The sequence below is a fragment of the Nymphaea colorata genome, chromosome 5 (assembly GCF_008831285.2).
Source record: "Nymphaea colorata isolate Beijing-Zhang1983 chromosome 5, ASM883128v2, whole genome shotgun sequence".
Lineage (NCBI taxonomy): Eukaryota > Viridiplantae > Streptophyta > Magnoliopsida > Nymphaeales > Nymphaeaceae > Nymphaea > Nymphaea colorata.
Window position 1 is genome coordinate 26,663,422 of NC_045142.1, and position 12,399 is coordinate 26,675,820.

Sequence of the window (12,399 nt, forward strand, 5' to 3'; positions counted from 1 at the left end):
TACCTGGTTTTTACTGAAAATTACTTTCGCAAACCTCTTTTTGAAGAGGTTTTCAGCAAAAACGTTGCGGCATTGTCTTCTAAAATCTAGAACAGCTTATCCATAAATTATACTAATTAGGTGGACCCTCTTTGAAATTTTTCCATCTTAATATAAAACCCATCGAGCCCTCGTTTTCTTTCATTTCTCTGGTCCACTTTCTCTCTCCTTGTGAGAACGCCTCCACCTTCCTCTCGTGCGACCGACGGTGGGGCTTCCACCGTTTTCAGCAACTCAAAACCAGAAGGAGCGATCTCTCCTTCTCCCGTGAGGTCCGTCGCTCGGTTCAACGCCGTTGCGCCACTTGCCGCCTGGTGCCTTCAGCCACCGCCTTCCTCTCTCTGCCCCCGTTTCTCAGAACTGTCACCGTGAGGAAGACCTCCCAATCCAGGTGCGTCTCTCCCTCGACTGCCGCTTTCTTTATGGCGAGGAAGAATCGGCAGCAAGGAGGAGCGACGGGAGGAATCTGCATCTTCAATGCTGTGTTCCTCCCTTTTTCCCCAAATCGCCTCTGCTACCCCACGAAGGAGACGACTGATTTTCAGTCGATTGGCGATAGGTCCCGCTCGTTGCCAGAGCAGAGGGTATTTCCTCTACCTCTCCTGGAGTTTTCCAGCAACAGGGAGATTGAAGAAAAGGGCAAATGCTGCTGTCGACACCCGTGACAGAAACGAAAAATAGAAAAGTCGAGGGCTTTGCCCTTCACGGCAGGGGATGACCGATCAGGAGTTTCATCTACCCTGAGAATTCGGAAACATGGTCGAATCTTACGGTATTAATTCTACCTCTTTCTCATCATTTTCTTATACCATGTCATTCCTATTCGTACATACAAATGTTCATATTTTTTTTTACAACTCCACGGGGATTAGCATGCTCTGTTCGAAGGATTGAATGAAGTTTGGTTTCTCACGGATGAACACACATAGCATAACACAGAAAGTTTGAGTATTTCAAAACATAAGCAGAACGGAAGTCTAGAACCTCATGCTTGGATTCATTTCGAAGCATATGCATACTTAAATTTAGATGTATATGTATCTATACGAAATCGTAAATACATGGCTTCATGCTCCCATCATAACCGAAAATCCCCATACCTTTCAAATCCAAGCTAAACTTTCAGCCGCAGTCTTCTTGCGCTTCTGGTTCCCTCACAATAGTCACCAATCTCTACCTCAACTAGAAGGAGGGCAAAGATGAGGACGTCCCTCACTCTCTCTATCTTAAATCCTCTCGTTGCAGGACTCTCTCGTCGATGGCTGTAGCAATAACGGATGTTTATCTTTCATCCTCTCTCAAGTAAAGGAATCACGTCAGTTTCTCTTTCCCCTTCATTTCTTTCCATACGAGTGTTGCAGTTACCCTTGGCAGTTACAACCTCATCCCTATCTTTTCCATAATTATCTCCTTTATGATAAACTTGACCGTTTTTGAAAAATCATTAAGAATCATTTGATCTTTCATTTGATTCCTCCCCAAATTAACGTTTCAAATATTAAAGGAAACTTAATAAAAATCGTGGGTCTTACACCAGCTCCAGTTCGTTCTCTTGGAAGATCCCTATACTATGTCACATTTATTGATGATTGTACCAGAAATGTATGAGTCTATTTTCTCAAGCATAAATCCGACGTGTTTAATGTTTTTAAAAAGTGAAAAGCAGAAGTAGAAAATCAGACAGGAAAGAAGATTAAATGTCTGCAGTCAGAATGACAGGAAAGAGTTTAAAGACTTTTGTGCAGATCATGAGATTTGAACACAAAGGACGATCCCTAAAAAGCCATGACAAAAGGGGGTTGCTGAAAGAATGAACAGAACCATTTGTGAAAGAGCAAGAAGCATGAGACTGCATTCAGGCTTGCCAAAGATTTTTTGGGCTGATACAATCAGTACTGCTGCATACTTGATAAATCGTGGACCTTCTGTTTCTTTGGACTATGGGATACCTGAAGAAGCCTGGATCGGCAAGGATGTAAATCTTGCACACTTAAGAGTCTTTGGTTGTATCTCTTACATACATATAGACTCGGATAAAAGGGATAAATTAGATCCTAAGCCCAGAAATGTTATTTCATTGGTTATGGAAATGATGAGTTTGAGTATCGTTTTTGGGATGATAAAACGAAGAAAATTATTAGACATAATGACATAGTGTTCAATGAGATGACTCTGTACAAAGACATGATAGTCTTATGTCTGAGAAGAATGAACATCATGACACAAGTGAAGACATTGTAGAACTTGAAGATGTCTCTGAAGATGATGTTGCAATTAAGACTCAAGTTGGAAACAGTCAGATGGAAGAAGAGATGGACTCTCTACATGCTAACAGAACATGAAAATTAACTTAGCTTTTTTATGGGAAGAAGGTATTGCAAAACAAATGAGTATGCATGATTAAATAAGAAGCAGATGGAAGAAAAATGTATAAAGTAAGGTTAGTAGTGAAATGTTTTCAATAGAAAAAAGAAGGTATAGATTATACAGAAATTTTCTCTCATGTTGTAAAACTAACTACTATAAGATTGGTATTAAATTTAGTTGTAGCTGAAAATTTATATTTGGAGCAACTAGATGTAAAAAACTACATTCCTTCATGGGGATTTGGAGGAAGATATTTATATGGTGCAACCTGAAGGTTTACAGGTACTAGAAAAAGAAAATCTTGTATGCAAGTTAGAGAAGAGTTTCTATGGTTTGAAGCAGGCAGTGAGACAGTAGTACAAAAAGTTTGATAACATCATGAAGAGAAATGTCTTTAAGAAGTGTGATATGGATCACTGTTGCTATTTCAAAATTTTTGATAATTGTTATATCATATTACTATTATATGTGGATGATATGCTTATTGCAGACTCAAATCTGCAAGAGATCAATTCTTTGAAATAACAACTATCAAAGGAATTTGAAATGAAAGATCTAGGCACTGCGAAACAAATCCTCGGGATGAGAATTAGAATGGACAGTAAGACAGGTACTTTAAATTTGTCTCAACAAAATTATATTGAGAAGATCTTGTGCAGGTTTAAGATGCAAGATGCTAAACCTGTTAGTACGCCTCTTGCTAGTCATTTCAAATTGTCCAAGGATTTGTCACCTAAGACAGATGAAAAACATGAAAAAATGTCAAGGATTCCATATGCTACAACAGTGGGTAGCTTGATATATGATATGGTATGCACCAGACCAGACATAGCACAAGCAGTAGGAGCAGTGAGCAGATACATGGCTGAGCTTGGAAAGAAACATTGGGAGGCTGTGAAGTGGATATTACGATATTTGAAAGGAACTTCAGGTATGAACCTTTGTTTTAAGAAAAAATAATTACTTTTGCATGACTTTGTGGATGCAGATTTGGGTGGTGATCTTAACAGTAGGAGAAGTACCACCAGGTACATTTATACCCTATGAGGAACCTGTGTGAGTTGGGTTTCACAACTTCAAAAAGTTGTTGTGTTGTCTACTACTGAAGCTGAATATATTGCAATTACAGAAGCCAGTAAAGAAATGATTTGGTTAAAGACTATTCTAAAAGAATTGCATGTAAAGAAAGAGAAGAGTGTTCTTTCTTGTGACAGTCAAAGTGTAATTCATTTAGCCAAGAATCCAATATTCCATACTAGAACAAAGCATATTGAATTGAAGTATCATTTTATTAGAGATTGTTGGAAGAGAAGATACTATCTCTTGAAAAGGTTCGTGGAATAGAGAATCCAGCAGACATGTTGACAAAGCTAGTGACTGCTGAGAAGCTGAGGTTATGTTTTGAGGTTATGTTTAACCTCAGTTGGTCTCCAAGGTTGATTGATGAGGAGACGTCGCATAGGTTGAGTATATGATGTAAGGTTGATTGATGAGGAGACGTCGCATAGGTTGAGTATATGATGTACAAGCACTTGGATGGATCAAATTTCAAGTGGGAGATTGTTGGTGTATAGAACTTGATCCATACTGGACACTCATATGCAATACCGCGGATCCAGCGTAAGGGCATTTATGTCATTTTGTACAAATACGGGTTTCGACCTAATCCTTATGTTGAGAGGAGGGCCGCAATTTTATTCTTCTTCTCTGAGAGTGTATGTGTTTTATCTGTGAGTGAATAGTAAAAGATCTGTGCGACCGTGGACGTATGAGTTTTTTTGCTCCGAACCACGTAAATATTTGTCTTCTTCCTTGTTGTTTCTAACCCCCTCTTGAGAGTGCGGGAAAGAGTTTCGTGTTGTTCCTAACAAAGATCTGGAGCTTAACACCCTGTTGATATTGTAGTGTTGTTTGGAGTTCTACTAGCGCAAAATATTAGACCTCTGTACTGGTGTTTTATTTTTCTATTCTCTCGTGTTGTACCTCAGGAAAGTACTGTTGTTTTATTTTTCTGTTTTCTCTTGTGTTGTTGTAACTCCGGAAAAGTATGAGGTGATTCTTGCCCGCCCCCCCCCCCCCTCAGCAACTTGTTGGTGGGTGGTTTTTGTAATGTCAAATCATTTCTCTCTCCCTCTCTCTCTGATTCATTATTAAATTTCTCTTATTTCTCCAGGCTTTGTTCATGTCATTTTGTATGAAATTATTTTGTCTTACAAGAAAGTTGCATATGATCAACTCTGGACTTCTTCATTCTTCATGACATTGTTTTCCATTTCCATGTATTGACTATTAACTTTCTTCTAATAAAAACACTTGCTGTTTGCGCATTTGAATGTAAGAGAGAACCAAAGATGTGATGTGGGTGAAAGAAGACTAAAGTTTTAGACACTAATATACTTCTGCCGTTTGTGCATTTGAATGCAAGAGAGAAAACAGAAGTTGTGTGTGGCTCAACAACCCTTTATCTAGTTAAGTCTATTCCATCAGCATTTAAATAATGGTGGCAAAGGTACACGGACGGGGTGTCTCAATATTTTTCCACCATTTGTTTCTTTTGCACCCTTGCTGGTGCTACGGATTTTAGAGTAAGTCCGTACACTTCACATGGTTAAATCTGAACAAAACATCAATTTCCTTCCGTACGGATGCTTTTCCTATCAGAGATTGTTTTTCCACGATTTGCGTCATATGCTCTGTAGTCAAAGACCTTGCCTTCCACAATGCAATGAAAAGCTATTGGTAACAAAAACTTAACAGAGAACAATTTGATCACCTGTGCAGCTAGCCATGCAATCTAGAAGCGGCCGCTTATCATTTGACACCAAGGATATACGTAAAGAGATGTTGGCAAAACTGAGAAAGACAGGGAAGGCGATGCTCTTTTAGTGATTTTGCTGCAGAAGACATTGAAGAACCTGTACTTTCGTGGCATCTGATGAATATACTTCTTTCTGTTTTTAACTTTTAACATTCTTCGGATGCAGCATTCTATAATAACAATCGAATATGAGATTGTGGTCATGCAGACACTTGGTCAATGGACCAGACCACTTAACAATTGACATCCTGACCCTCAAGCGGTCCACCGCTGTCTTATATATGAGGACAACACCATAAAAATCTCAGCCTGCATAATGGCCATGGCTGAGACTTGATTAGCCTACTGTCTTCATGTGTTAAAAGATGTATCAGACAGAAAATTTGAGAGGAAAGAACAGGGAAGATTCTCCAGCACCTCAACAATGCATTTCCTTATCCTATTAAGAAAATATAATCACTAAATACTCATCAGTTGGCAGCATAAGAAAGAGAATATTTATTCTGCTCTACTCGTCAAAATCTCTATCTAATATCTCCCCACTGCTGCAACGTATGTTACGTATCCCGCCAAAAGAACATTCGATTATTCGAATATGAAAGGAAAACTGATAACATAATTAACAATCTAATGCATAACCTGGGATTCACCAGGCACAATGCTCCTGAAAATGGCCGCGGCAACCGGCAAGAGACCAATCAGAGCAATCTGAAGCTGCTCTGAGCTGCTGGTCCTAACTGTTATCTGCCCACTTCGCTTGTTGTTCAGGCCAACGCGCACAGCAGTCTTGGTGCCACGGCCCACAGAAAACTGTGTCTGTAAGTTGGCACCCAAGGCCAAGTCTCGCCGCCATTGCATCAGAGAGAGACCAAGGGTCGTGCCATCCTGCCCAATTGGATAATCCTTTTCCATGATTCGTGCCTCCAAGTTGGCACCGTAGGCCACATCACCTTGGGCACTCATAGCTCCTGCGCTCGCCGAAAGAGTTGCCTGTCTTCCAATTGAAATCTGATCCTCTATCTTGATTCCAGAGGCGACAGCCTGTCCGATGTGAGTGAAAGACAACCCGGCAGCAGTCCTGTTCTTCTTGAAGCTTTTGAACTTCGATTCACCTCTGAAAGTGTAAGCAAGCTGCTTACCAAGAGTTTGAACATCAAAGGCCGCCATCGTGGAGCCGTGATCCCCATGCTTCATAGCGATTGAAGAATCCATATGGATACTAAATTCTTTCTTGTCTTTGGTGATCTGCAATACAAGACCTGCTGGAAACCGACCAGACACCGTGCGATTATCCTCCAGGCTAATGCCATCGTATCCACAATCGTGATCCCAGCCATGGGCATCCAACACAGGGCGCACAAGCAGCTCAGATTCAGTTGATCGGTATCTGTATGCAGGGCTATCCCCATCAAATGTAGATGGCAATAGCATGTCGGGAAGTGGGACTTGAATAGAGGGGGGGTCCCCATTCTCGGGATCAGATTCATCTGATCTACTTCTTGGGCACGAACCAGAGAGCTTCTCGGCTTCTCTCCTCTGGCTCAATTCCTCCTTCAATTGCTTCTTCTGGAATAGTTTCACTCGATAGTCATACTCCTGGAAATAGGCCTTCCTCTGTTCCTTGCTCAGCTTAGCTATCTGAGATTTTCCCAAAGGTTTGAATGGTGGAAGCTGATCATATTCTTCTTCGTCAGTATCAGCTTCAGGCAACTCTTCCTCCATCTCAAAGTACGCTTCCTCATTATCTGCAGAGGCAAGACTAGGATGGGATCTTGACTGCAACAATGAGGACAGCAGAAATGGAACAGGTACTGAACGATAACGATGACCACCGAACAAGAGTTTTGTGATGGCAGGATCTTGCGGTCTCAGTAGAGAATTTACTTCTGTTAAGATCTTAGAAGAGTAGCATAACAGGAGCAGCCGCGGCCGCCAACTCTGCCCATTGGGCAGCACCTGGTGGCCGCGTTGATTCCGTCTGCATGATGGGTGGTTCTCAACAAGCACCACCTGATTCATGAGACGCATATCTCCAGCTGCCTGCCGGATGGAATTCTGAACGGCTTGCGACCTATGTGAAACCAATGTTTCATAAGGAAGTGGAGAGCCGCTGGGACCTTCTGGTGGTGCAGAAGATGCATGAGTGAGAGCCACGGTGACATTGAACCATATCGATGTCCCAAGGTTAGAGGTGATCGACTCTAACAATGGAAGATTATTGGTGTCACGTGAACAGGTGTCCATCCGATCGACATAAAAGATAATATCTGGTGGGAATTTCTTCATGAATTTCTTCACCGACGAAAGAATTTTCCTGTTGGTACGCTGTTCCATAACTGATGGTCTTAATCCTGGAGTATCAATCACTCGAAGTTTCACACCATCCACAATGCCAGTGATCACTCGCACCATACTTGTAGCTGGCTGAAAGGCATCGGTTGGAACTTTGTCTTCACCAAATATAGAATTGATGGTTGCACTCTTGCCAACTCCAGTCTTTCCAATGACCAAAATAGTGCAGGAGAAGTCGATCTCCTCTTTGCCATCTTCTTCTAGCTTTTTTGCAGTTTGGAAAGCGGTGTCTAGGCTGAAGAGTCTAGTAGTTTTACTATTCCTCGTTCCTTCAGCAAGAGCTAACCTGTAAAGAACCTGAGCAACAGCCGACTCGTCGAGTGACTGTCCTAATCTGTAGACAAGGCGCAAAAAATTCATCCTGATCATGTTTATCTTGTCATGAAGCTTCTTCTCTTCATCATCCATGTTCTCTGTTTCTGATTCTCTTGTGGCTGAAGAAGCAAAATTACCCGCACTACTAATTCTGCGAGGTGCAGACAGACCTAATGCCGGAACTGATGATCCCAAACCGGCAGGGTTTTGAGAGGTGGATCTGGCATTAACATTGCTCGCGGCCTTCAACAGAGCAGTCAGGGTAGCTGAATCAAACAACACTTTATCATCATCACCATATTCTTCTTCTTCTTCACTATCTGCTGCCTCAATGATGTGAGATGCGGTAGACCCGTTCTCAGCAAATCTGACGTCAGAGTTTCTGGAGAACTTCACGAAATTCTCTAACTCCCTGACGAAATTCAAATCGTCACTGTTGTCACCTGTAGCAATCGATCCATCATCAGCATCCAGCTCTTGCTTGTTTCTAATTTCGGAATCATTTGGCCCCTGTGAACTAGTTCGGTGTGTTAACTGGTTGTCTTGCAATCGGCCCGTTGGATCAGAACCATCAACTTCAGTATCGTTCCCACACATCCCAACATAGGAACTGGTTTGGAACTCCCAGTCAGCAGCATCTATTGCCTCAGAAACCGGTTCCAACGCTGGTTCAATCACCAAGCACGTTGAACCATCATCACTTGAACCAGCTTCAACCATTCCCTCCATCAGGGCCTCATCTAAAACAACAGTCTCTTTGCCAAAACCGACGTTTATACACGAGGCAGCACCATTGGGGTCTTCCCTCTTGGCAACAGTAGAACCCTTGGAGCCTAACGTCATGAAAGGTTCTTCATACACCCGCTCACCAACCACACCGCTCACGGAAGCCTCAACCATAATGGTATCCATGGAAGGTGAGTACTTCACATGTTCACTTGTTGCCTCAGCCTCTTTGTCAAACTCTCTACTAAAAGGTACAGTTCGTTTCATCTCCTCTATGCTACGAACCTCATCTCCATCAACTCCAGCAACATCTACGCAGATAATGGACGAATCTACTTCTTCACGACCAAGTTCTGCAATTACCCTGGTGCCACCAGCCACTTTGGTCTCTATTGATCCCAACTTCCCGCCATTATCCTCTACCTCCAGAGAGCTCGTGCCAAAAGAACCAAGGGTTTCAGCAATTGGGTCACTTATAAAATCAGATTTTCCCTGCCCACCGTCAAAAAACTTCATCGCTCCGCCCGCTGCACCACTCTCCTTCCCCAACCCTACCCCTTCCGACGCCGAGCTCTCCTTCTCCTCAAACCTACCACCCACCAACCCCTCCTGCCCTGTTTCTACAGGGATTCTAAGTACACCAATGAACCCATCATCCCCATCGCTAGAAACGCCATCCCTAACCTCACAATCTTCGTCTTCTGTCTCCGACGTCAGCTTCGCAACTGGCACCATCGTAACGGCTGGGCCGTAAATGCCGGGAGACGACGACAGGTCGTAGCTTCTCACAATTGGGACCCGACCACCGTCACCATCCTCCTCCTGTTTCTCCTCGACAAGCTCATCTTCGAATCTTTCCGACGCATCCCAAGGCGTCTCCGAGGCGGTCTCGAACTCGTCGTCCCCGCTTAAGAAGCTTGCAGAATCATCGCTGAAACGGCTCGCCACACCATCACTCTTGGCGCTAGCCTCGCTCGAGTAATAATCACCGTCATGATCATCATCGCTATCTCCAGAAAGGGGTGCCCTGATGGGCGGCAAGGGGGAGCCTGACGTAACGGCAGATGACGAAGGCGTCCCCTTTGCCCGGTAAAACGCAGCTGGGAGCCATGCGTCCATGGCGGTGTTCCTTTCCTTTCCGCCCTTCTTGGTTTTGGCTTTGGAGCGCAAAACATCAAGCACTTATAAAGAGGACGTGTGAAATCCTTTTCCCATTCTTAAACTTTTCCTTTTTGTTGACACATTTCTCTCTCTCCTCTCTCTCTCTCTCATTTTATGCCTCAATGCTCGCAAGGCAAGGGTTTATAAACTCTTTGTTTAATTTTTCATATTTTATGTTAAAAAATGATAACCGTACATTTTGAAGAAGCTAATTTGGTAGAGGGCATGTATTGACATGTCGTATATAGACAATTTTTTAGTCCATGAATTGAAAACTTTTGGGCACATATGAATGAAAAAGACAAGCACAAGCACAATGAACAAATTTCTTTGGAAAAGTAAAAATAATAATCATGTCATCGGCATGAAAAATCAATTTCAGTAAGCTTGAATTCAGCTATCAGCAAGTGATTCAGTCTTTCAACTTTAGAAGCTTTTTCGCATAAAATCTGAAAAAGGATTAGCTTGAATTATAAGTCAGCTTATTCAAATCGACTTGGAAAAGAAGAGACGTAATTGCTTGCTTTGATATTACTACCTTTTTTGTTCGTTTCCTCTGTTATTTCACAATTATGCTTCTAATTGATTAAACTTCATAACTCATTATTTACTTCTTTCATATTATTTGGGAAAACTTAACTTTAATGTTTCCTTAATGTATATTTTTTGTATTTAAAGAAATTTGAATCTGTCAAAATTTCAATGTAGAAAGAATCCAATGTGATTCTAGGCTTTTCATGATACGAGTTTATCAAACAACAGCTTTTAATAATCATTGGATAGATTAAGTTCACCATGAATGCTTTCCGCAGATTTTGTCAGATTGTCGATAGATAATTGTTTTCCAATATCTTAGGTCAAAGTTTGCGCTGGATTCTACAGTTCCTAGTTGCCCTTAGGATTCTCAGTATCCATTAATGACGCTCAGCATCCTTAATGTATCTCTGTGATTTTTGAACATTGGTTGTCACTATAAGTTAAAAACTTGACTATTTTAAATTGTCCTGAACCCAACTCAAAAGAACTGCTTAGAGAATTTTAAAATTTAAAGCTCATAACTGATTATTGTCAGTCCAAGTTATTATTTAGGCAATCTCATGAATAAGGATGTAATTGAGCCTGGATACGATTCTAGGATTTCGATTTTTTTTTTTCCTGGCTTTCTGGTAGTACCAATTCATCCAGCTATGATTTTTTTAAAGTACTTGTTCAAACTAACCCGTTTAAATCCCTGGAAATTTATGGTATAAAAAGTAAACTATCTTTCACCAGCGTTTGAATTTTAGAACTTGGGTTTTGGACTTTTTCAACTGTTTCAATGAATTTAACGATGCTGCAAAATTATGCTTAATATTTCTCTGTGCCTCCCCTCTTTTCCATGACCATTGTTCTTAAATTTCTCTGCAGTTGGTCGAAGCGGACCTTCACTTAGAAAATACATATTTCACATGCTGATAGCACGAGAAGTATATAGGAAATGGAGCTTTAGAGTTTCAATTCATGTTTTACACGTGAGCCTTTTTTACAGGTCATCCAAAAAGAGAACCCGTGACAAGCATGCATTCCTCATGATCCAAAGACTACAATGGAGGACTGCCTAAAAGCAAAAGTTATTAGTGATAAAAAGCATGAGAGATGGTCTAATCTTTTTAGCATCCATAAATTATATATATATATATCATCTTTAAACTTTTAAGCTTTCACAGGTGTCACAGGGCTTTCTGCAACAGATTTTGTGCATGTTCGCTTTCTGCAACAGATTTTGTGCATGAACATTTCGCACCAAAGGGTTCGAACAATATTCTTCCTACCACCATTTCTTCTCCTAAACAATATGAATGCCCTTTTAATTTCCCTTTCTCTTCTATGACAATGAGGGACTCCTATCACATCAAACCAACTAACGTGCTTGATCTGTGAAGTAAACACACGTCGAGCTTCCACCATATACCAACTCTCATACTCGCAATTCAAAGCCAAGAGATCTGAGACACCTTGATAAAGATCAGATGTGCCCTAAGTTCAAGCTTATGAATCATGTTCAGATGCTCATAACCTAACAACCATTTTAAAGTTTCCTTCACTGCCATTACAGTAGTATATTTACAGCACCAAGAATCTGCCTCACATGAACAATTTGATCAAATAAGGCAGCAATCAGCTCAGTGCGTCCCGGCTGCCATTTCTTCATGTAGATGAGAGGCAGCCAACCACCAGTAATCGATCCTTACAACCATTCATCTTTATGCACTAGATTCAATGTGTATCACTAGCTTTGAGACTACTGCGCAGATTCCATGTCATCTAAAGCAAGGCATCCATCCATGGCGGGTGACTCCTCGACCTAGATGGATGAACTGCAGAAGGAAGATCTTTGAAGGTTTACTGTTGTGGCCACCACCTCACAACTGAGAAGTCCTTTGACATATTGGAAGCCAACCGTTTTGGCATGCGAGACAAATGTACATGCTGCATCAGTTACGATGGAGTAAACAGTGGAACAATTAAGACAAAAGTGAATGTCCACTTTACTCTGCCTTGTTTTAAGTTTTAACTAGGGAACCATGTGATCCTGATGTACGAACAAGTGTTCAGCTTAACAGCATAGTTTTTTACTGGCA

General features: G+C 41.5%; 1 protein-coding gene across 1 annotated transcript; it reads right to left on the reverse strand.

Moving 5' to 3' along the window:
- Positions 1-5,788: 5,788 nt before the first annotated feature.
- LOC116254597 (translocase of chloroplast 101, chloroplastic-like) lies at positions 5,789-9,866 on the reverse strand. The gene has a single exon (XM_031630079.2). It carries the CDS (start codon positions 9,734-9,736, stop codon positions 5,852-5,854), a length of 3,885 nt encoding a protein of 1,294 aa, XP_031485939.1. The 5' UTR covers positions 9,737-9,866; the 3' UTR covers positions 5,789-5,851.
- Between the last annotated feature and the right edge of the window lie 2,533 nt (positions 9,867-12,399).

What these genes read in the sequence shown, in the direction of transcription:
- LOC116254597 (XM_031630079.2), bottom strand. Translation starts at nt 9,736, where the DNA reads ATGGACGCATGGCTCCCAGCTGCGTTTTACCGGGCAAAGGGGACGCCT.